The sequence below is a fragment of the Syngnathus acus genome, chromosome 16 (genome assembly GCF_901709675.1).
Source record: "Syngnathus acus chromosome 16, fSynAcu1.2, whole genome shotgun sequence".
NCBI lineage: Eukaryota > Metazoa > Chordata > Actinopteri > Syngnathiformes > Syngnathidae > Syngnathus > Syngnathus acus.
The window spans coordinates 13,032,733-13,055,757 of record NC_051101.1 but is presented as its reverse complement, the minus strand read 5'-3'; the positions used below and the strand labels follow the sequence as shown (position 1 = coordinate 13,055,757).

At 44.0% G+C, this 23,025-nt stretch overlaps 4 protein-coding genes across 8 annotated transcripts; 2 read left to right on the top strand and 2 right to left on the bottom strand.

Moving 5' to 3' along the window:
* Nucleotides 1-526: 526 nt before the first annotated feature.
* On the bottom strand, nucleotides 527-3,166 carry eaf1 (ELL associated factor 1). The gene is made up of 6 exons (XM_037274072.1): nucleotides 2,884-3,166; nucleotides 2,307-2,401; nucleotides 2,107-2,243; nucleotides 1,784-1,956; nucleotides 1,423-1,665; nucleotides 527-1,318 (listed from the first exon to the last, which is right to left on the bottom strand). The coding sequence occupies exons 1-6, from the start codon at nucleotides 2,984-2,986 to the stop codon at nucleotides 1,269-1,271; spliced, it is 801 nt and encodes a 266-aa protein (XP_037129967.1). The 5' UTR covers nucleotides 2,987-3,166; the 3' UTR covers nucleotides 527-1,268.
* Nucleotides 3,167-4,225: 1,059 nt separating this feature from the next.
* On the top strand, nucleotides 4,226-7,513 carry mettl6 (methyltransferase like 6). 4 transcript variants are annotated; one of them, XR_005100636.1, is made up of 6 exons: nucleotides 4,230-4,691; nucleotides 4,793-4,927; nucleotides 4,996-5,166; nucleotides 5,261-5,402; nucleotides 5,780-5,974; nucleotides 6,586-7,513. XR_005100636.1 is itself a non-coding variant. In XM_037273951.1 (5 exons), exons 1-5 carry the CDS (start codon nucleotides 4,407-4,409, stop codon nucleotides 5,920-5,922), a joined length of 873 nt encoding a protein of 290 aa, XP_037129846.1. In that variant the 5' UTR covers nucleotides 4,226-4,406; the 3' UTR covers nucleotides 5,923-7,513. The 4 variants fall into 4 exon arrangements, 2 of the variants coding, with proteins under 2 accessions (XP_037129846.1, XP_037129845.1); XR_005100637.1 differs by having other exon boundaries at nucleotides 5,780-5,979; nucleotides 6,595-7,513; XM_037273951.1 differs by having other exon boundaries at nucleotides 4,226-4,691; nucleotides 4,999-5,166; nucleotides 5,780-7,513.
* Nucleotides 7,514-8,450: 937 nt separating this feature from the next.
* Nucleotides 8,451-11,986, top strand: sh3bp5b (SH3-domain binding protein 5b (BTK-associated)). Its single transcript, XM_037273948.1, has 9 exons — nucleotides 8,451-8,740; nucleotides 9,351-9,413; nucleotides 9,680-9,808; nucleotides 10,288-10,452; nucleotides 10,535-10,665; nucleotides 10,767-10,809; nucleotides 10,907-11,117; nucleotides 11,203-11,529; nucleotides 11,614-11,986. The coding sequence occupies exons 1-9, from the start codon at nucleotides 8,675-8,677 to the stop codon at nucleotides 11,823-11,825; spliced, it is 1,347 nt and encodes a 448-aa protein (XP_037129843.1). The 5' UTR covers nucleotides 8,451-8,674; the 3' UTR covers nucleotides 11,826-11,986.
* Nucleotides 11,987-14,853: 2,867 nt separating this feature from the next.
* capn7 (calpain 7) lies at nucleotides 14,854-22,674 on the bottom strand. 2 transcript variants are annotated; one of them, XM_037274822.1, is made up of 21 exons: nucleotides 22,190-22,672; nucleotides 21,982-22,090; nucleotides 21,136-21,302; nucleotides 20,979-21,046; nucleotides 20,686-20,913; nucleotides 20,503-20,589; nucleotides 20,311-20,437; nucleotides 20,156-20,241; nucleotides 19,999-20,092; nucleotides 19,793-19,939; nucleotides 19,611-19,717; nucleotides 19,292-19,412; nucleotides 19,083-19,227; nucleotides 18,919-19,018; nucleotides 18,705-18,840; nucleotides 18,544-18,619; nucleotides 18,219-18,364; nucleotides 17,230-17,292; nucleotides 17,005-17,135; nucleotides 15,259-15,351; nucleotides 14,854-15,182 (listed from the first exon to the last, which is right to left on the bottom strand). In XM_037274822.1, the coding sequence occupies exons 1-21, from the start codon at nucleotides 22,289-22,291 to the stop codon at nucleotides 15,038-15,040; spliced, it is 2,478 nt and encodes an 825-aa protein (XP_037130717.1). In that variant the 5' UTR covers nucleotides 22,292-22,672; the 3' UTR covers nucleotides 14,854-15,037. The 2 variants fall into 2 exon arrangements, with proteins under 2 accessions (XP_037130717.1, XP_037130718.1); XM_037274823.1 differs by lacking the exons at nucleotides 14,854-15,182; nucleotides 15,259-15,351; nucleotides 17,005-17,135; nucleotides 17,230-17,292 and adding an exon at nucleotides 17,403-17,556 and having other exon boundaries at nucleotides 22,190-22,674.
* Nucleotides 22,675-23,025: the final 351 nt, after the last annotated feature.

The window sequence follows — 23,025 nt, the reverse complement described above, 5'->3', positions numbered from 1 at the left end:
TTAATTTTTCTCCAAAGACACAAACCATGAAGACATTTATTTTGTTTTTTTATTTTAGACGAGTTTTTCTTCATACAATTACATTCACCTGTTAACCGTCTTCCGGGTTTGGTCATGTGATCTTTTGCAGACAGCGGATTGGTCAATACACGTTCTGCTCAGTTGATTGGAAAAGGTGCGCTCAGAGGAAAGTTTTGGACGGAAACGTTTTCTCAAGCGCGTGTTTGGTGGTTCATTTGATTTATGACAGCAGTTATTTAAAGAAAAGTCATTCATCTGTCATCTGATTGACGAACACACACGACCGATGCTATGTGAACCCGTGGGAAGAAAATGAAGTCATCCAAAAGTAAGTCAAACTTTTTTTTTTTTGCTGTGGAAAATTCAATGCAGACATGTGCAAGGAAACGCTACCACAAGTAGCACCAAAATGAACACATCTCTACTTGTGTATGTGCCATTTGTGCACATTAGTAATCATTCCTCTTAAAGTACTAGTACACACAACTTGAACCAGCAGCAAAAATTCTTTACACCAATTTTATTCAAACAAACTCATTAGTACAACAAAAACAAATGCAGTGCCAAAGTGTCTCGGATTCTCTCAGCTGTCATTTTGTACAAAATGACCACTGAAATACAAATTGGAAAAATACTTTAGCGTGAGAAGTCAAGAACAAACAAGCAAATGATAAGAAGAGCACCAATAAAGAAAAGAGATGGATGGGGTTTTTTTTTTATCCGCATAATATGTCAAATTCCCGTTCAAACTGTAATGGGCATAGTGAACGTGACCGTGATAAAAAATGCACCTTTCTGCAGTTGTCTGAGGTAAAAATCTTCAATATCTTTTCAATTTTCTAGCACATTTCCAAATAACCATACTAACTTTATTTTTTTTCACTGACTCGTTTTAAAATCTGATCCTTCAAATTACTGAATGTTCTTTTTTTAACATTCCTTGACTAAAAGGTCGAATTTAATAGTCTTCAATTTTTTTTAACTGAGAACAGTGGTTAACATTTTTGGACTACAAAGTGTCACTAAACAAAATTAACAAATTCCCTTTCCAAAATGTTTTCAATTAAAAGCCTAAAACTAGAGATGTTGCTAAAAAAAAATAATGTATTGAAAATAAAACCCTCTTCCATCTATAAAGTCTCTCTTGTAAAAAATTAAATATGTGGCATCATTTGAAAAAATACTCTTATGACCTGACCCATAAAAAAAAGCAACTGTTGGTGAGGAGAGGCGTTCGTCCGGCTGGTTTATTCGTCGTCGCTGTCACTGCCAGACTCGCTGAGCTGAAGATCACTTCCTGTTGTCATCGTCATGAGGCAGAAAAAGAAAAACATTCTTGAGGGACATCTTTACAGCAAAAGGTCACATGGTTGCTTTGTTCATTGGACGCTTGGTACTCACTGAGTGTGTTGATGAGCTGATGGTTGGCGGGAGGCTGCCGCTCGCCGCCCCCATTGGCGAGGGCGTGGCGGCCTGGTGGCGAAGACGAGACTGGGCCCGGCGGGCGGTTGGCATCACGTTCGCAAGCGCCACCTCCTCCGGCATCGCTGCTGTCGCCCGCGCTGGGCGAGGCGTTGGGCGAACCTGACGAGCTGCTGCCACTGCTGCTCATCTGCTCGATCACGTCCACTTCGGCTCGCAGCTCTGCAGGAAAGACAAAAACAAAAATGACTCGGTTCTTTTCATCACAATGGACTTTGCAAGAAAAAAAGGACTCGAGTGACTATTTTTCAAAGCCTGTGATCTGGTGTGGCCGCCTCACCTCTTTTGATGTCGTCCAGCTGCGGCTCAGGGGAAGGGTCGTCCTTGGAGGGCGACGGCGACGTCTTGGTGGTGACGCCCGGCTTCGTGGGGGCCCGGAACTGAGGTCCCGCTTGGTTTGTCCTCACTGCCTGCTGCTCGATGCGAGCTTGGATCTTGCTGCTGCCTTCAGCCCTGAGCAAACAAGCCACAGATGTTAGCTCACATCCATGATGGACTTATCTGTCATTATTTTCCAAAAATCTCCCTTTGGCTCAGGTCAAATCAACAACCCTTATTTTGGCGCCCTCTTGTGGCATGTTAGGTTTAATACATTGAATTCACCTGGTTTTCTTGACCTGGATGCTGCTGCTGAGTTTCTCCAGGACAAAGCCACCCGTGTCGTGATTGATGATGAGCACGCAGTCCTTCTGATACTGCCGCTTGTTGCCTTTAAACACCGTCATGGGCGGCGTGGAGCCCTGCCAACAACAACAAAACTCTTACCACACTTTTGTAGCTAATGCAAAGAAAGCAAGTTGTACCGGAATGTGAGGCAGCGTGATGGTGACTTCGTCTCCTTTGCCCACATGCAGCTCTCCTTCGCAGCTGGTGTCGATGGACGCGGGTTTGAAATCATCTGTTAAGGCAAAAGTCATTCCACATATTTTGTATTTTATAGTTTGGTGTAGTACCATTTGATTCTGTGCTTTGTAATTTGTCTAATTGTGTATTTATATCATTTGTTTTCAAGTCATTTAAGACTATTGTAATCTGTCTTTTTTTGTATTGTTTTTGTAATTTTGTCTTTGATACTTTTAGTACTTTGAGTATATATTTCTATTTTTTTCTTGTATCTTTTTAGTTTGTATTTTTGGTCTTAGTTCTTGTATTTTTCTACCTTTTTTTTTTTTTTAAATATTGTGTATTTTACCATTAATATTTAGTGTTTTCTCTGCAGTATAAAAGTAAGGATATGGCTATGTAACAAAAAAATATGATGCAGTGTTTCACAATAACAGCTGTACCACTGTTTTTAGTCACTACATATGATTATGTCGTCATCTTGATGGATGTGTTGAAATCTGCATATAAAGGTGATTTTTATGGCTGTTGACTCACATCTGATTGTGTGAAAGGAGGACTTGGGCCTTTTCTCGAAGCTTTCCCCGAGCTTCAAAACATGCTCCTCTTTGTCCAGCAACGGGTTCGTACTGCCGTTCATCTTCTGCCTTTCTGGTTGTCACGGGAGACGAACGTTCAAATGTCCATCACAAATTTCGCACACAAAAACGAACAAAAGCTCGTAAAATAAGCGTAATTTTCAACATTTAATCAGCTGCGACAAGGTTAGCCACGAAGCTAACTATTAGCAAAACATCCTATACGTCACTAATACGACATTTCCGCCTTTAGCCCAAGCTGTCAAAAAACTTTTAATATTTGACGTAATTTCTTTTGGATTGATTTGTCTTTTTATTGTACTTTTTGTATGGATCCATGCCTACTATTTTTGTTTGTCAAATACAAGTATTTTATATGCATAGCCAACCGAAATACAATGTGATGTATTTATTTTTGTAATGTTTCTAACTTTTGTCCGCTAGAGGTCAGCCATGTACAATTTCTGACAGGAGCAAGTCATACAAGCCATCAATTTTCAGATCAAATATACGGAAAATCTAAATTTGCTGACGGGTGTCCGGATGGATATTTTTGCTGCTTTCCTCACTGTGCAGGCCATTTGGAATTCCCGAATCACACCTCACAATATCTTTAAAGACCTCTAATGTTGTATTTTTAAAATTGATCAAATCCTTCATACTCACAACGTTATCCGACCGATCGCCAAGTGTTTTTTTTTTTTTTATTCACAACTTATTGTCGATCTTTACATACAAAACAGCTGCTAGTGGATACAATTGTGCATTTGTAAAAAGACAAAACAAGATTTAGTTTTTTTTTGTTTTTTTTTCCAGCTTGACAACGTGTTTAGACGTGCGATGTGACGTCACCGTCAGACGCCTCCACTCGGACCATGAAAACCTGCACGTTCTCATCGTCCCCATTCAAATAAATAAAAGAAAGCAGTCGTTTAGTGCGCGTCGTCTGTTTGTTGAGCGTCGACATTTCAGATTAAATTTAGCAATCAATATGCACGTTTTATAAGCCTATATGATGTGTTATATGTGCTTTAGTTTTCTATGTATTTTTTTTATACGTAGGGACTTCTTTGACTGTCAGAACGGTGAACGTACGATGTTGTTTCTCTACGGACACTGTTGGTAGGATTCATAACATTACACCCTAGTCAATGCAAACTCCCGTAAATGTTTGTGAAAGAACATACATATCATTTAAAAAAAAAAAGACTTTTCGTGTAAAAGAAATATTCATTTTGTGGCCTCGTCTTGAGAATAAACAATACGTATTGAGAATGGGTGGATGGTATTTGTCACTTGCCGAGGACGTTTCTACACGGATCATGTTCACTGATGGACAACATGGAACCGGCTGCCGAAAAGGCACGTTGTTTTTGTTTGTTGACTTGAGTCCTTGCGACGCTTTTTGGCTACGTGTAGAAATGTACAAGACAATGTTTGCAGAGTAGTATACCATCAATGGGAAGCTTTTAATCATGCAGCATGGCCGCGCCGGAGAATGAAAGTTTGCCCCTTGGTGATAGCGTCACTCATTGTGATCAAAACAACAGCGGCGGAGTGAAACATGAGGGCAACCAACAAGAAGTCTTGAGCCAGGAGGAAAAGACTGGAGGAGAGCAGAGTCTGGTGTCCGCCTTCAAGCAGATGAAACTGGAGCGAGAAGCACAGAAGAACTGGGACTTGTTCTACAAAAGGAACACAACTAATTTCTTCAAGGACAGACACTGGACCAGCAGAGAGTTCGAGGAGCTCAATACGTGCAGACAAGTGAGAGTTATGCAGTTTCCCTGCACTATGAAGTCCAGCAACTTCTGAAACAGTATAAGTGACATTACTCAATGTGTAAATGGGTTTTTTATCAATTGCAGTCTGAATCGCAGAGGTTAGTCCTGCTGGAGGCGGGATGCGGCGTGGGCAACTGCATCTTCCCTCTGCTGGAGGAAGAGTGCAACATCTTCGTCTACGCTTGCGACTTCTCGCCCAGAGCGGTTGATTTTGTCAAAGTGAGCCAATGCCCCTTACTTGATTTTACAGTATCAAGTCTACACACCCTCGTTGTTTTCGTCGACAGAAGAATCCTCTGTGCAATCCTGCTCGCTGCGCCGTTTTCCAGTGCGACCTCACTTGTGATGACCTGCGAGACAACATTCCCGAGGCGAGCGTTGACGCTGCCACGCTCATCTTTGTGCTTTCTGCCATCCATCCTGACAAGATGGCGCTGGCCATTGGCAACATCCACAGGGTACGAGTGCATTATGACTGCTGCCATTTTGAATACAGTGAACCCCCGTTTATGACCCACTCTGCAATATACCGCTTTTGTGTTCTCACTGAAGGTGCTGAAAGCCGGAGGCGTCGTTCTCTTCCGAGACTACGGCGTGCATGATCACGCCATGCAGCGGTTCAAAGCCAGCAGCAAGCTGGCAGACAACTTCTACGTGCGACAGGATGGAACCAGATCCTACTTCTTCTCCAAAGGTGTGCTGATAATTATCCTAAAAAAAGCTAGAAAAACCTTTTTTCCAGAGGGTTAATAACGCAAGTCTACAAATCTATAAATCAATACCAAAATGAGACATTTTAATACTGAAAAATCATGTCATACATATTAATAAAAAAATATTGGGGGGAAAATAGATAAGAAATTAAATATCTAGAAACAATTCAGGAGCAAAAAAAAAAACAAATCTCAAATATCAAATTATTTAAAAAAAAAAAAAGTCACCTGGACTGCTTTTGCTTTTTTTGCCCCCATTTAACACGCACATGAATATCGTCATCTTTGTTGGCATCTCAGATCCCCATTCATTCCCAAATGCCTCATCCTAACATGCCTGGCATCCGTGTATTTCCAGACTTTTTGGCGGCGCTTTTCTTGGAGGCTGGCTTCCGTTGCGTGGCCAACCAGTACGTCCAGAGGGAAACGGTCAACAAGAAAGAAGGACTTTGTGTTTCCAGAGTTTTCTTGCAGGGCAAATTCATCAAAATACAATCATGACAACAACACGCACACATGCATGCGGAGAAAGACCTGAGTGGTCGTAAAGTTCAAGAGGGGATTGTTAAAAAGGACTTTGACTTTTTAAGTCACATGTTTATTTAGTTATTTGTTTACTGGAAAATTTCTCATTCACTTTGAAATGTATGCATCCGTTGTATAGATTAAGTGCAATTTTAAAAATAATTTTTAATCATTTAAAATGTATTGTCAAATCTCAAAATATTTCTTATTTTGGGCTACGAGTTCATATCGAAACAATGACTTTGAATATTCACTTGATATAAGTCTAAAAGTGAAGAATGAAATGGTTCTGTTTTTGTGGAGTGACAGATTCCTGTGGGTCAGTCTGGGGAAGCTGACAGGAAGCGCACAACAGTAAAAGGTCACGTGGTCAGGTCCTTGCTGAAGCTTTTACTTTGTGGTTATATAACTTCCCCTAAAACACATGTGAAAAAGCAGGAAGTGCAGGTTAGCTAACATTACATCGTGTGAACGTAGTTACCAAATTGGCTCTCCATGTCGTATTTAACCTTCAACTCGTCAATAACCAACATTGAGATGGCACAAAAACACTCCTGAGTAGGGTGTGACCAACAAGCAAACATACTCTGCTGCTCACCAAGCGTGATGCTATCAAGTTTTTTTCAACGCATTTTTGTTTCGCCTCAGGTTACCTTCACCCTGAAGCAACCTCGGAGTCAAAAAAGGTGGAGACACTTCCTCTCTCTTTCCCTGCGGTTGCGGCAGTCACGAGACCACTCATCCTGTTATTCCCCCAAGGTGTCAAAGCGTTTTCACTTAAGTAGCAGCTTGTCATGCAAGTGCCCCGAGAAGAAACGGAGAAATCCTTCTTGGGGTCAGTGGAGCGTGAAGGATCTGAATTTGTTCCCAGTCGGATCGATTAGCATAGATGTGCAGAAATAAAAGCGGATTTAATGCCGTGATTAGTGTCTGGACTACAAAGTGGTTTTAAATAACTTAAATGTTGATCTTCATTAGTGGACAGTAATAAAAGTACAAATACATTTCTGTACTTTAAAGTTATTATATAGTGTCAGTTGCCGCCACCTGCTTCTTGCGATACTGTCATGAAAATGTTTTCTTAAAAACACAACAAACTTTAAATTTTGTAACATTTTGGCTTTTGAAGACTAAAAGAAGGCAAAACAACGTAACCAAGTCACGGGTAATTCAATATGGGGGATAGCGGCTGAGCGTCACTCAGTCGACCAATTGAAAACAAATTCAGAAGCCAAAAGGGTCACAAAGTGGGCGATTGTTGGCAATTGCAGATGAAATGATTTATTAGAGCAATTTAACTCCGAGCACAATAATGGACTTTGTTAAATGTTATGCCACTTGTCTTTCTTTTGCATGCTACAATTTTGGATCACTTGGAAATATCAGAAAATCAAGTAAAAACAAAATGGCTGCTGCTTGAGGTGGAAATGAACAGGTGAATTTTGCTGCCTATGTCAACATATTTGTTTTTGGAAGGTTGTTTTTTTGACATTAGTGAACATATTGTTCAGAAAATAGCTTTGTGTCAGTCATAAGCAAGCATTATCTCCGTAAACGCACTCGGTATGCCTTTTCTTAGACCGTGTAAAAGGGTCACAATGTCGCATGTATTTTTAGACCTGACTTGGCCTCTTTACCAGTGTTCTGTAACATTTTTCAACCTCAGAGTCCACTAGAAGATTTACAAGTAGCATTTTTAACACATGATTTAATTTCATCAATTTGTGAACATCAAAGCATCTCAGTCCGTCGGCCAGACAATTAGGTCAAGTTCTTCAATGATTGCCAAAGAGGCGATATGGAAATGATGCAAATACTAATCGGATGAGATGTTCTCCAAAGGGCAGCTGTGCCATGACAAAGGGTCATCTGTTTGCATTTCTAAGAACAAGAAGCATGTGCATGCATACAGAAATATACAATGTGTAGCGTGGGTGCTTGGCTTTTCAGAGATGATACACTGGCCAAGTCCAAAGAACAGCAACAGTCGACTGTCACATCGTGCTCCTGATAGGACGTTACTGTCCCTTTGTGTGTGAGCAAATGATTTCATTACAGATGCAAGAACAGAGAGAAATAATGAGAATAAAGAGAAAAGGAAAGACATTGATAGAAAAATGGGGTAATATTCCTCCCACCAAAAAAATAAAAAACAAATATTCAAAAAATATTCAAAAATGGAAAACAAATTACTGAAAAAATAAATATTCCATGCAGCAGAAAAATAAAAAAATAAAAAATATTTACAGGGACCTTAGAGCATTCACTGGTTGGGCAGCCCCCCAAAACCCGCCGAAAGGTTACATGATTATCTCAGAAAACGTTGATTAAATCTCATATGATCAAGTGTTCAGGATAAAGTGTGTAACGTCACGTGGCTTTAAGAAGCCAATCAACATCATAGTAGCTCGAGTCTATGTAAATGAGGGGGCGTTACCGGACGTAGTCTTTCGCTCGACGGCACAAATGAGCTGTCAAAGAAGAGCGAAGAGCGGAAAAGGCGGGTCAAGCAGCTCACAAAACCACTCGCTTTCCATCTTCTTCAACATTGACGGGCGCTGGGTGGGTGGGTGACCAAAGGAAAGTAGGACAGAGGACACAATCCAGGCCCGCTTCGGTTCTGTTCGCTTTCGACCGTGTTCGGAGACAAACAAGCAAGCCAAGCGGGATGTGTTTTGTCGGCCCGGCTTGTTGAGCATCTCGCTGGTTCTTGGTCAGGTTTCGAACAATGGACCCCCATCGCTGTGACGACGAGGCGGACTATGAAGATGAAGATGTGGACCCCCGCGTCCAGGTAGACAAAGCAAAGCTCCAATCCTTATTACGTTTCATTGGAAACCTAAGATGTCGTAAATTGTCCTCCGGCGTGACTAACGACGACTTAAAGCGGCTTTCTTGCATGGCTGTCATCCATTTTGTGTCGTTCACGAATAATTATGATGTGACAGTTGACGGCCGAGTGGAGAAAACCACTTTGCATGTCACTAAAATACTCGAGTACTTGGTAAGATATGGAATTGCACGAGAACGACATTTTGATGTGTTAACTGTAATTCCGTTCAAATTTATTGTAATAATTATACTTTAATAAATATTTATAAACAATCAGAATAAAATGCAAGCATCCTTTAAAGTTAAATACGACTGACTATACTAAAAAAATACTTGCAAAGTTAAAAGAATGAACCACTCAGTGGTTCCGGCATATTCATGAATTTATCATTTCAAGATTCGATTCGGATTTTTATGCTTTAAATTGCGATTGTGATTGAATTCACAATTTGATTTAAATGACAAAAAATAGTACTATATCAAAACCACTAAAGCTATTACAGTGATCAATTCAATTAAACTATGATTTATGTCAGAGTTGTGGTATGACAATTCGGTCTGATGTTTTGCAGGGCGAGCTGGAGAGACTCAACCAGTCGTCGGACGACATCAACCGATGCGAGACAGCGCTGGAGGTCAGTGTGGTGGCACGCACATCAAATGCTCAACATGCTTCGTAAAGGAGTAGTTCATACATTTTCCACAATAATGTATCCAAAGAATGCAATTTTCACTCAAGCTGTGAGCAATCTGTGCCACGTCTTATGCTTGTAGGTCAGTGACATCATAAATGAGGTGAAAGTCTCGCGCGTGGCTTTTATTACCAAGTGACATCTTGGGCCAAGTCAGCAAGTTGACAGTCTGCTCCACTCGCATTCATTCCAAATTATTTTTTTGTCAGGAGGCCCGGCAGAAGTTTCGCTCAATGCTAGTGGAGGCCACCGTCAAGTTGGACGAGCTCCTCATCAAGATCGGAAAGACGGTTGATGACTCCAAGCCGTACTGGGAGGCCCGGCGTCAGACCCGACAGGTCGGCTATTGTCACTATTATTATTATTATTTCTTCTTCTGAAATTCCTGTGAAATGCAGAAGTGGCTTTCAACTGGAAAGTCCCCAGTAGACACTTCCCCTTTGTCATCGCATTTTCCTCACCACGTTAAAACTCGTGGTTTGTTAACGGTTTGACTGAAGAAAACACTGTTGGCAGTATATTGGAGCACAAACATGTTTCAAAAAAACTATGTCAGTGATTAACGTCTTTTAGCTTAACGCTAGCGTTCATTGCGAAATTGAAACAAAGCACTCTAGGTAGATTTCTGTTTAACTGTCCTATTAAACTTCTATTTTTTGCTTTTCTGCTGACATTTTATGGTTGTCACCACCACCACCACCTGCCCTTGCAAAGTACTTCGAGAGCAAAGTCTTTGGAAAAGGAATAACATTGAACTTGAGCTTTAAAATCCAAATTTAGTTTTAACATAAAAATATATCCCTCGTGTGTCCTTTAGTCCCAGCTGGAGGCCCAGAAGGCCACGCAGGACTTCCAGAGAGCCTCCGAGATCCTTCGCGCGGCCAAAGAAACCATCTCGCTGGCCGAACAGCGCCTCCTAGAGGAGGACCGACGCCACTTTGACTCTGCCTGGCAGGAGATGCTCAACCACGCCACGCAGCGGGTCAGCATTCGCTTTTCTTTAGCGTCTACCGCTTGACTTTCTATGGCGAAATGTGCTGACGAGCCGTGATTGGCTCTCACAGGTGTTGGAGGCGGACCAAGAGAAGATCCGAAGCGAGGTGGCGCACAAGGAGACGGCGGCCAAGCACGCGGCGGCCATCGCTCGCATGAAGCAGCTGGAGAAGAAACTGAAACGCAGCATCAACAAGTCAAAGTGAGAAACGATGAAAACCTTGCTTGTGTTGTTGCGTTCAAGTGCTGCTGGGAAAAAGAGCTATCTGTTTATTTTCTTTGACATCTTCACCTTTTCCACAGGCCCTACTTTGAGATGAAAGCCAAGTTCTACCTGCAGCTGGAGGTGCGCAACAAGCTCCGCTTCGTTTAAGTCAAAACCAAACGTCTGAATGTGATGTTCATGCTGTCTTTTTTTTTTTTTTTTTTTTGCCTCCACGCAGAACCTAAAGAAGACGGTGGACGAGCGTCAGGCCAAGCTCTCGCACGCCAAAGCTGAATACAAGACAGCCCTCTGTAACCTGGAGGCCATCTCGGAAGAGATCCACGAACGGCGGCGCAGCTCCGTCATGGGCCCGCGGGGATGCGGCGTCGGCGCAGAGGGCGACGGGGACCAGTCGTCCGCCGTCAAATCGGATTCCGATGGCATTTCCAGTAAGATCAAGAAGATGGAAATTTCTGCATAGTTTCCAATATGATATATTTGCCTTACTACTTTCCATCCATCCATCCCCCACAGTGATGTCGGTGTGTTTTGACAACGAGCCGTGCAACGGCGGTAGCGTGGCGTCCGAGGAACACTCTGAGACACGTTCCACGTGCAGTCTGGGTTCTTCGCCCGACAACCCCGAGGAGCTGCAGTCGCCGTCTTCCTTCACCTCCTCTTCCTCCGCCTGTCCGTCACCGACTCCATCTTGCTCCTCGTCCTCCTCGCCTCCCTCTAGGCCGTGCAGCCTGGAGCTGCCCATCTCCGTCTCCCTGTCGGACTTTGGTCTCATCTCGCCCGTGCTCGGCCCTCGCAGCGAGTGCAGTGGGGCATCGTCGCCCGAGTGTGACCTGGAAAGAGGTGAGTGGCCAATTGATGAAGGAACCCAGTTTTAAGATGTCTTTTGTCCAGACTCCTTATTTTCTACACTTTACGGCACCACAGGTGAGCGTGCGGAAGGCGCTGAGGTGACGTTGGACAACGGGCCAGCTATCATCAACAACAGGAACAACAACACCAGTAGTGTAACAGCCGCCACCAAGAGGAGCTTCAACCTAGAGGCTCGTTTCAGTTTCCTCAACCTGCGACGGCAACGCAGCGACGCCAAAAATGCGGACAACTTTTCCCAGAAGGCCGTGGTGGTCAAAGGACTGTGAGAAACCGTCACAGGAACATTGATTTGGAGTGACTCTGAAAGACAAATTTTAGTATCTTTTCATTCTTGTTGATTTATTCCACGAAGATGGGAGCTGGCAGCAAGCATTGTGAAAACGTCATGTGTGGACATGTTGAATAAAGAAAATGTTGCTCTGTTGGACAGTTCTAAGAGTTCTTAATTGCTGGACACCCTTACTTTGAAACCCTAACTCTCTTGGCCATGCCCCCTACACTACTGGATTTCACCCTGCCCCCTAGGTAGTGGGCGTGATCCATGGGTTTGCTCCGCCAACTTGGGGGCGGGGCCACCTTATGTATTTACACATTAAAACTTGCATTAGTTTGCATATGCGTACGCATACAAAGCGAGGTTCCAATTCTAAAAACACGTTTAGGTACCGTAATTTTTGGACTATAAGTCGCACCGGAGTATAAGTCGCACCAGCCATAAAATGCCCAAAAAAGTGAAAAAAAACATATATGTAAAAAAGTCACTCCTGAGTATAAGTCGCCCCCCCACCCAAACTATGAAAAAAACCGCGACTTATAGTCTGAAAATTACGGTATATGCTCACACCTGGGATCGAACCAAGTTCTTACTGAGCAAATGGATTCATTTAGTGTAGTGAGTGTACCTATTGAAGTGTCCATGAGGTGGACCTAATCACAGGCCACTTCATTAGGGAAAAATTATGGCCAAAGCTTAACTGAAAGTGAAAAGTGCCACACCCGCCCTCACCCCCACTTTCTGATTGGCTGTTTGATCTGTGACGTCACACGGACACTCCAAACATATTGGAACACGGCCCCGAGGACTAGAGCTTGACACCTGTGACCTTTGACCATGATATTTCTCTAATAAAGTGGCCTGTTATTAGGTACACTTGAAAATGGCGGTGTACCTAATGGAGTGTCTGTCTGATTCGCTCGTTAAGCGCACCTGCGGGAAAAGTTTTAGCTCCTGCGGAACGTGAAAGAGGCTAAAACTTTTCACGCAGGTGTGTTTAACGAGGGTAACTTGGAAAATATATTGGAACGCGGCCCCGAGGACTAGCGCTTGACACCTGTGACCTTTGACCGTGATATTTCCCTAATAAAGTGGCCTGTTATTAGGTACACTTGAAAATGGCGGTGTACCTAATGGAGTGTCTGTCTGATTCGCTCGTTAAGTGCACCTGCGGGAAAAGTTTTAGCTCCTGCGGAACGTGAAAGAGGCTAAAACTTTTCCCGCAGGTGTGTTTAACGAGGGTAACTTGGAAAATATGTTGGAACGCGGCCCCGAGGACTAGCGCTTGACACCTGTGACCTTTGACCGTGATATTTCCCTAATAAAGTGGCCTGTTATTAGGTACACTTGAAAATGGCGGTGTACCTAATGGAGTGTCTGTCTGATTCGCTCGTTAAGTGCACCTGCGGGAAAAGTTTTAGCTCCTGCGGAACGTGAAAGTGGCTAAAACTTTTCACGCAGGTGCGCTTAACGAGGGTAACTTGGAAAACATATTGGAATGCGGCCCTGAGGACTAGAGCTTGACACCTGTGACCTTTGACCATGATATTTCCCTAATAAAGTAACCTGTTATTAGGTACACTTGAAAATGGCGGTGTACCTAATGGAGTGTCCGTGTGATTCGCTCGTTAAGTGCACCTGCGGGAAAAGTTTTAGCTCCTGCAGAACGTGAAAGTGGCTAAAACTTTTCCCGCAGGTGCGCTTAACGAGGGTAACTTGGAAAACATATTGGAATGCGGCCCTGAGGACTAGAGCTTGACACCTGTGACCATGATATTTCCCTAATAAAGTGGCCTGTTATTAGGTACACTTGAAGATGGCGGCGTACCTAATGGAGTGTCCGTGTGATTCCCTCGTTAAGTGCACCTGCGTGAAAAGTTTTAGCTCCTGCAGAACGTGAACGTGGCTAAAACTTTTCCCGCAGGTGCGCTTAACGAGGGTAACTTTCTGATTGGCTGGTTGATCGGTGACATCACTCGGACACTCCATTAGGCACACCGCCACTTTCAAGTGTACCTAATAACAGGCCAGTTCATTAGGGAATATTCATGGCCAAAGCTTAACTGAAAGTGAAAAGTGCCACACCCGCCCTCACCCCCACTTTCTGATTGGCTGTTTGATCTGTGACGTCACTCAGACACTCCATTAGGTACACCGCCATTTTCAAGTGTACCTAATAACAGGCCAGTTCATTAGGGAAAAATCATGGCCAAAGCTTAACTGAAAGTGAAAAGTGCCACACCCGCCCTCACCCCCACTTTCTGATTGGCTGTTTGATCTGTGACGTCATTCGGACACTCCATTAGGCACACCGCCATTTTCAGGTTCGTTCGCGAAGATTCACGAGTGAGTGACAGACAGCGTTGCTGCCATGCCAGCATACGCACGTTATGGCGACATTGATGTTTTAATTTTGTATTTGTTGGATTGTAGTTGATGGTGTTATTATACCGAATGTAATTGTGTTTGAATAAAAGGTTGGAAAAAAAATCCGTTATGCCGACATTTGTTATTTTGGGGGACACCAACTCATATGACAACCAAATGTCTGATTTTCATGTTTTAATTGGCGAATATAAAAACAAGGAATAAAACACCAGACAAGTTTCAACATAAATGTTTATTAAAAGAATTATAAAAGAAGTGTGTTTCAGTGAGTGGTTCTTTCTTTCCTTGGCAAATCGTAAATCGACATTCTGACTTACATAGTTCACGCCAGCAGGGAGACGCAACACGTTCACTGACTGATGCACGAGAAGGAAGGTAGTTGACCCATTGACTCGTTCGCGAACGGGAGAAATTCACGATTCGTTCCCTCACTGATCGGTTCTTGCGATGAACTGGAAATGCGAATCACTCACTCACAGATTCTTGAACGGCAAATGCAATTCACGACTCGTTCGTGAACGGGAAGTGACGTCATTTTCTTCTTCGTTTTGTTTTACGGCGAGGTGGCACCAGCTTCAATGGGCATTACCGACACCTACTGGTGGAAGTCATATGAACTGAGAAAATGATTCGTTCACTGAAAAAAAAGGTTGGGGATCACTGGTATAGAACACGGCCATTTAAAGTGTCTCCATAATGCATTATAATAACAGACAGCCATATTACAAGACATGTGAGCATTTTGTCATAAAAAAAAAAAAAAGTCATTGGCATGGTGAGTCCACTTGTGATTGGCGGGTTTGGACAGAAGATCAATCATTGTAGCTGAGCCACTTTGAGGGGGGCGGTGCTGGCAAAGTCCAGGAAGAAAGGCCCTTCCTGTTTGGGCAGGAAGGTGGTGGGCACCACGTTGTACACGCCCGCCGGGACCTGCTCGCAGTCCATGTAGCAGAAGCCGCATCTGCCGGGACAACACACACGACGAAGACAAAAAAACATGAAGCCTGGCTCCAAAGCCTACTTTGAAAATGGCGAACCTGTAATCTCCGCTGCTCCTCTTGCTGGTGGAAGTGGAGCTGGCATCGCTCGTGGTCGACACGGTGACCATCTCGAAGCCGACGCTGTATTGCCTGTCAGCACGTGTCGCAAAACATGTCAATCGGAACGATTTCAATTTGCTGTGGCTGCGAAGACGCACGCGATATCCTGAGTAGGAGATGTTACATCACTTTGTCATCTTTTGTTCCCACTTGGCCGGTGTGTTGAATAAGTCAATCGGACAAATGCAAATCACACTCGCATTAGTAGAGGACGTCTGCGCTCCGGCAGATAAACGTTCAGCCTTGATTTGTATGCCTCTTTTGTTGTCTGCTGCATTTATGTAATTTGTTTATCCCAAGGGTGTCAAAGTCATTTTTTTCGCAGGCCGCATTGTAGTCATAGCTTCTTTCGGAGGGCCATTATGACTGTCGACCCAAATAAATGTATGAGCACCTGATATTATATACAGTAAAAGCGACAAAACAAACTGACAAATAACTCGATTTCAAATCAGACGAGTAAAAACTGGTCAAATATTTAAAAAAAAAAGATATTAAAAGTGAAGACAATTTGCAACTCTAGTAATGACACACGAATTTGATGCACAATTTGTCTTCACGGGCCACATAAAATGATGTGGCAGGCCGTATCTGGCCACTTGTGGTTTATCCAAATGCTGAATGTGTCCCTGCACAGATAACATTGGAGGCCTGAAATTCATGCAAATTTCATTGCAACTGGGTCAACGCAAGATTGTTTTTGTCTCTTATTGTTTTTTCTAATATAGCTCCTTAACTATATAATATCCTTTCTCTCTTTTGGCATCTTGAAAACTAGAAAACGACCATTTTAGATGACCTAGTGAAGGAGGACAATTGTGAAGGAGGACAATTGAATTTAGCCAGCGAGAGCGCCCTCTGCCGGCTGTAGGAAACTGGTACTATTATTTTTCTTGCTTTGTCCTGTGACCAAAAATCCCCACAACTTGAACTGGTGGCAATAACTCAACTGACTTTAACTCAGGCAATAACTCAACTGACTGCAAACCTTTAATGCGGTCAGCGGCAACACTTGAAGGTTAATTGGGGCAAAAGGGATGATCAAAATAATGCATGAATGGAGTGTCACGTATCATAAATAAATCAATACTAGGGACGGGGAGTCGGCATTATTGCTGTTGCTATTGTTCCGCATAAATTGAGATTGAGTGTGCAGCACATTTCGATTTTCTGCTGGCGACAGTAGAAAATGCCAGTGCGGGAAAGAAAACAAAAACAAAGCCACAAGATGGCTTACGTAAATGTGCATGAGGGCAGTGTGAAAATGGATTGAACACGCACACACAGAAATTGTGTTGGATGTTGAGTGTTTAACCAGAAGAAAAAAAGCTAAGATGACTAAGCAACTTTTTGCACTTGCTCCTGTCACGGGTTACTGAGTTCACAGGATGCGCGAAAGCCACATCAAAATGGGTCAACATGTTTAAATGTTTTTTTTTTTAGGGTGGCAACAACTGACCAAATGAGTAAAAAAAAAAAAAGTTAACAAATGAGGAGGTAAAAAAAAGTGACCAAATGAGTAGGTTAAAAAAAAAACACCAAAAAAAACTTTTCATATGTGGCAATATTGTGAAGAGAGCCACCTACAGGCCTGAAGTAGAAGTGCATTGCCCAGCAATGTCAATGACTTTGACTCATTTCATGATTTATGAAATGCTATGAGAAAAAAAAAAAGACACTAACCTGGAACCTCGCAGTTCTATGAGCAGCGGACCGGCCCGATCCAGCTGCAGCTGGTAGACGGGATTGTTCTTGTACGAGTCCTTGTAGTTGCCGCAGCCGCCGGCACTTGCGCCCTTCCACTGGCCGTTAATCTGAACACCAGAGAAATAGTCAACACAAAGTGTGCAAAATGACCAAAACACACACCAAATTATATTTGCTGTGTTCATGTTTGCATTAGCCTACCCGTTTGGTATGCGTGAAGGGATTTGGGATCTTGGAGAAGTTGAATTTGCAGCCAGAGTAAACCTACAGAACAAAAGAAAAAAAAAATTGAATTTCAAATTAGCAACTAGCGTAGCATTGTAGCATATGAAAGCACCCCTTTGCTGACTGCACAGTTGAGTCTATACTATGACTTTTTTTCTTATACGGTACGAAGTAGGGGAAATTTTCTTTCCTACACTCTGGGCTCCACTTCGGCAGGGGAAGCCGCTCGCTTTGTGGCAGCGCCCTAGCTCCATCCCTGGTCGTCCAGTAACAAACGTGCCATTAGCGCAGCAGTATAATAAGCTGTGAAAAAAAGCATAATTGGTCGCTTACATGTCTTTGCGTTTCCTGTACGGTAAGGCTTTTTGCAAAAGGAAAGAAATATTCTGGCTTTCAAGTAATCTGTGTGGAATCGATTCCTGCTCATGGCATTTAGAATCTTTTTTTTTTTTTTTTTACAAAAAATGACCATATATTCTGTAATATGATAAAAGTGATCATTCTGCTCACTATTATCACAATACTTTATGGCATTGTTGGTGCTCTTATATATAAAAAAGCAGCCTTAATTCATGTTTGTGAAACTAAAAAAAAAAAAAAAGGTTATCTTGGTTATGTATGTGACACACAAAGCAAACTTTTGAAATCAAGCACAAAAACAAGAAGAGCAAAGAAAACTTCTGGAGCAGAACAAATATCATTGGATGAGGAGAATGTGTGTTTTCAAATCTGCTTTGAAAGATCAAATATAATTCACGCCTCTCACTTTGCGGACGTTTTGTTACGAGGAAAGAAACAAAGGCGATGCTAAAACGACGCTACCACGAATCTCTCCGGTGATTCCCTCCACTTCTCTACGCAAGATTCTCCCAAGTTGAAGTTCAAACTTGAACTAAACAGCGATGCAAAAAAAAAAAAAAACATCTAGCTGTTGTCTGTCGCAACAACCCGTCTTTGTGTCCTACCCTGAGCGTGTAGTTGATGGTGTTCTGCTTCTCGTACTGCGACACCACCAAGGTGAAGGTGTGCGAGCCGGCGCCGGTCAGTCGGATCTTGGTCAGGTAGTGCGGGCTGTTGATGCGAATGCCGTCGATGTAGGGAGGCGGCTCGGCTGCACAACAACAATCGGTGGTTAGTATTGACCCTTGACAGGTAACGGAAAACTATTTTGGTTCCTATGGATGATACCATGATGTATTTTTTTTTCTCCCAATTTTGTTCAATATTGCTCATATTTTGCCTGTTGATTTTTTTGGTTGTCCGAACTTCCAGAGGGTGCAAATGTCAGACCTGGATAGTAAACCTTCTTGCCATCCGTCTTGTAAACAACAAGCGTAATGAACTCTCGGTTCTGCGCAAAGTCCTCCTGTATCACAATAAAAAAAAAAAACACGAAGCATGATTCTGGTCCTCATGTTTGAGAAGTTTATTTGGTCCTTTCTTTGTCCTACCTTGTCAGTGATGTGTCTGGAAAGCAGCACCCACACAGCAGCGCCCCCTGTTGGACTCTGCACCTCCAGCTTGTACTGCGGGTTGTTGGCTAAACTGTAGACGTCCTTGACCGGGCCTTGCTTTCCATCCCAACTGCTGCATGGCACACGAAACGCACAAAACACGCTTCAGGCTAATTTGCTCCGAGAGGAACTTTTGAGTTTGGAGGCAAACCTGTGGATGCAGGTGGATTCTTTGAAGAGGGCGGGGTTCCAGCTCAGGTAGATGACATCATAGTACTGACACAAGTCCTCCCAGGAGATCCAAAACACACCTGAAAGAAAAAAAAAAAAAAAAACATCCAATGCTGTCCATGAGCAAAATGTGATCTCCAGTACCATTATCAAACTTCTGCGCCGTCTTGGGGTCAAAGTTGAGGTATTTGAGGAGCTCGGGAGTCCAGTTCTTATCGTCGCGTTCGCTGTAGCGCCCCTTCCATCGCAAGTGGCTCCACGGGTTCTTCAGCTGGAGGAAGCGCATGTTCTACGAGAGGCGGGCGGGTCAGGAGGAGGACTCGGGGTGCCGGTGCTGCTTAGCGGAGGCTGACCTTGTATTCCCTGATGTCGAGGACTGCATAGGCGTGAGTTGGCACCAAGCCCCATTGCTCTCCTTCTTCTTCCGTCATCACTCCCGTTGCCGTGGTGATGAGGACGTCGCCCCTGTGGAATCTGCAAAGACAAAAAAGTTGATACCACAACATTTTTGAATCATCTCATCCAAAAGTGACTCAATGCTGCTATCTGCTGGTCAAAGTTAGTATTTGTTTTTTCTCTCCAGTGTGATGATAAAATCAGACTTTTCTCCACCCATACCCATAAAAGAATGTTGTTGACAACATTTCACAGCGCTTAAAGATTTCAAGTCACCTTTGGAAGAGCATGCGGAAAGTGTCATCCTTGCTGAACGACTGATTGTCCGAGTGCATGGCGATGCGTTCAGGGATCCAGCCGGTGAGCGCGTGAAGATCGATGTTCTGTGGCAATGACAGAGAACGTGGTAAATACACAAAGAAGAAGACCGCAGATGTAGAAAACGCGACGCCGCCTACCGAGTTGGATCCGGGGAAGTCGTAGCCGCCCATCACCTTCATGTAGGCCTTCTCGATCAGCGACACCCACAGCTCGTTCTTGTTGCTGGAGTACGAGCACAGCAGCTCGCCGCCGCGATCCACCGGCAGGAAGTCGTCGATGATCACCTGAGTGAGGAGACGTGAGTTTCTGCCTTCATCTTCTGCCTGCGTGATGATGTCATTACCTTCCGGGGAACGCCATTGATGTGCAGCTTGACCATGTACTTCCCACACGGGTTGTACTCGGGTTCTCCTCGTCGGTTCTGAGGATAGATGATGCTGGAACATATCGACGTGACGTGTCAGGATGGCACTGATGGGATCTTGAAACGTTCATCCTACCTGGTGATGAGCTTCTTGTTGTAGCGTCTCTCGTAAGCGGCGCTGATGGCGAGCGAGGCCACGAAGGAGCAGTCGGACACCACCGTCTGCGCCACAAAGTGTTAAGAAAAGTTGAGTGAGGAACAACGAGAGAAGGGCTCCCCCTCGTTGCAGACCTGCTTGATGCTGAAGCTGGACACTGACATAATCATGGTGGGATTGGTGCAGATCTCGTCGGGTCGGACCCAGCGGGAGAAGATGACTTTCTGCTTGGGTGACAGAGCCAGGGTGCCTGATTTGTCCCTGGTGGGAAAGATCAAGAAGATCTAACGGACGCTGGCTACAGCTTGTTGAAGACGACGACTCACGAGAAAGGCACGGGAAAGGCGAAGCGTTCCTTGAGGTCCACGCTCATGAAGGGAACGTAGGCGATGCCGTTGATTGTCGACGTGCTCCTGCAAAGGCGGCGGGATGTGGCAAATGTTGAAAAACATGGAGCATGAAGGTCGATGAGAAGGTAAAGTGACTCGAAGAACACAAGAGCGACTCACCTGAGGACCTCGATCTCATCGGACGAGTATCGCTGACCTTGCGGTTCACTGGACTGGACCGCTCTCATGGGCTGAGGTTGCGGGCGGTCGTTGAGGCTAAAGTCAGGACCCAGCGGGAAAAACTGCCGGACGGGTCCCGACGAGCTGGGTTTCACTCCCGACGGTCCCGCCCTGTCCTGAGTCTGCGACGGACCGGACTTGGACTGTGATTGCTTAAGACCTTCTGCCCTGAGGGACACCACGAGAACTTTAACATCAACGCCATGATGTCACGTGATGATTTTGAAACCAACCTATCCAAAGCCTGATGGGCCAACTGCTTCAGCTTGGTCTGCATAGCCTGGTCAGACGTCTCGTTGGACTGTAAGAACATAAAGAGTCGCGTGGAGAAGATCGTGAGGAACAACCGGAGGAGACCACAAAGAGTGAGAGAAGATGAGCATTCCTGACCGTCTTGATGCAGAGCTCTACGGCCTGAGTGTAGAGCTCCACGGCTTCGTCGTCATTCCCCTTGTCGTCCTCCTCAAAAGCCTGCGTGACCAGGAAGTGGGCGCGCTCCAGGTCCACTTGGTGACGAGACTTGAGCGGGTCGCTCTTCTGCGCATCCACTGCGCTCACTAGGCGGACATTTTCGGATGGGGAAAATGACAACGTTGCACTCTTTTAGAATAACAAACCTTATTATTACAGACCATCATTCATTTGTATCTAAAAGCAATTTTTGGATTTTCTCAAATGGCTTTCGGAGTGATAAACAAAGCGTTAAAGCCACATGGTAACGATTTAGCAGGAACGTTTGACAGCTGCAATAAAAATATGCAATCCACCCAGTTTCCACGACACACAAATAAATACATAGCAGTCACGGAAAAACCAAGTCAGTCATCCTGACTGAGCAAACACTCCCTTGTCTGACGCATGCCACTAACATTCCTACACATACATCCTGCATCATTGGGAGATAAAAAAATATATATACACTACCGTTCAAAAGTTTGGGGTCACAAAATTGTTTGGGTGACCCCAAACTTTTGAACGGTAGTGTATATATTTATTTAGATAATTATTTATAGATTATATATATAATCTTCTGTGTAAAAAATCTTATAATATATATGTATACTTATATTCATAGATTATATATAATCTTATACAAATATAAGATATAATTTACAATATTTAATTCATAATATTTTATTATAATAATATTTACACTACCGTTCAAAAGTTTGGGGTCACCCAAACAATTTTGTGACCCCAAACTTTTGAACGGTAGTGTATATATAATGGACTTACACGCATTGTGGAGGGTTTGCACTCGATCCAGGTACTCGTTGACTTTGTCTTGGATCCCGTCCAGCTTGGAGCCCGCCATGCCGGCGTAGATGAGTGCCTGGGCGGCTTCCTGAAGCGAACAAGTTACGTTTGAGTCGTCCACGTACACTGACAGTCACACTCCTATTTCAGACGAGGAAGCCAGCTGACATCCGCTGTATGGACCCACCTTATAGTAAAACGCAGCCTCGTCGTATTTGCCATTTTGGTCGTAGGTGACGGCCGTCTTGGCGAATTTGATCGCGTCGACTTCCAACGCTATGCTGTCCATTCTCAACACGATTTGAGATGACGAGAAAATTAATTGCTTTCACGTGGCCAGCAGGTAAATCCACGGAGGCGGACACAATACAGCGACATAATGATGTGAAAGTCAAACTATTGTCACGAATTTTATGGCCGGGGACGCCCGGGTGAAGTCAATCTTCCCTGACCGAAATGGACAGATGTTTAGCGGGTCAAAACAAACACGAAGCTTCCTGGACCGCTTTCTCGCGCATGCGCAGATGAAACAAGGTTGGTCGAAACTACATGTGACGTTCAGGAACCTCAGGTTAGAATAGAAAAATGCAAACTTGAAATCTCAGCAACCTTCATGGAGGCGGCCAGAAGACGGTGACATCATGGTGTTGATGAATGTCCTCTCTTGTCGTCATTGCTTTACAATTACGTTTAAGATTTCAAGCACGTTTCCGGGAAGGTAGTTCGCGCATGCGCAATGGGAACGGCAGGGAAACCCACATGAGGCATTCTGTGCCACTAGAGGGCGTGCGTGCATTGTATATGACAATGGATATGACATGTACAGATAGGTGAATTTAGAGAAAGAGAGAGGAAATGTTCTTCATCTTGCTCTCCAGCGCCACCATCTGCTCGCTCAGTTGCCGGTTTTGAGCAGTCAAATTTTCCTTCTCCAAGAAAGTGACTTTGTTCTCTGGCTTGTGTCAGCTCACAATGACTACAAAATCGAATTTCTGTGCATGGGTAGCTTCCATAATCATCAGG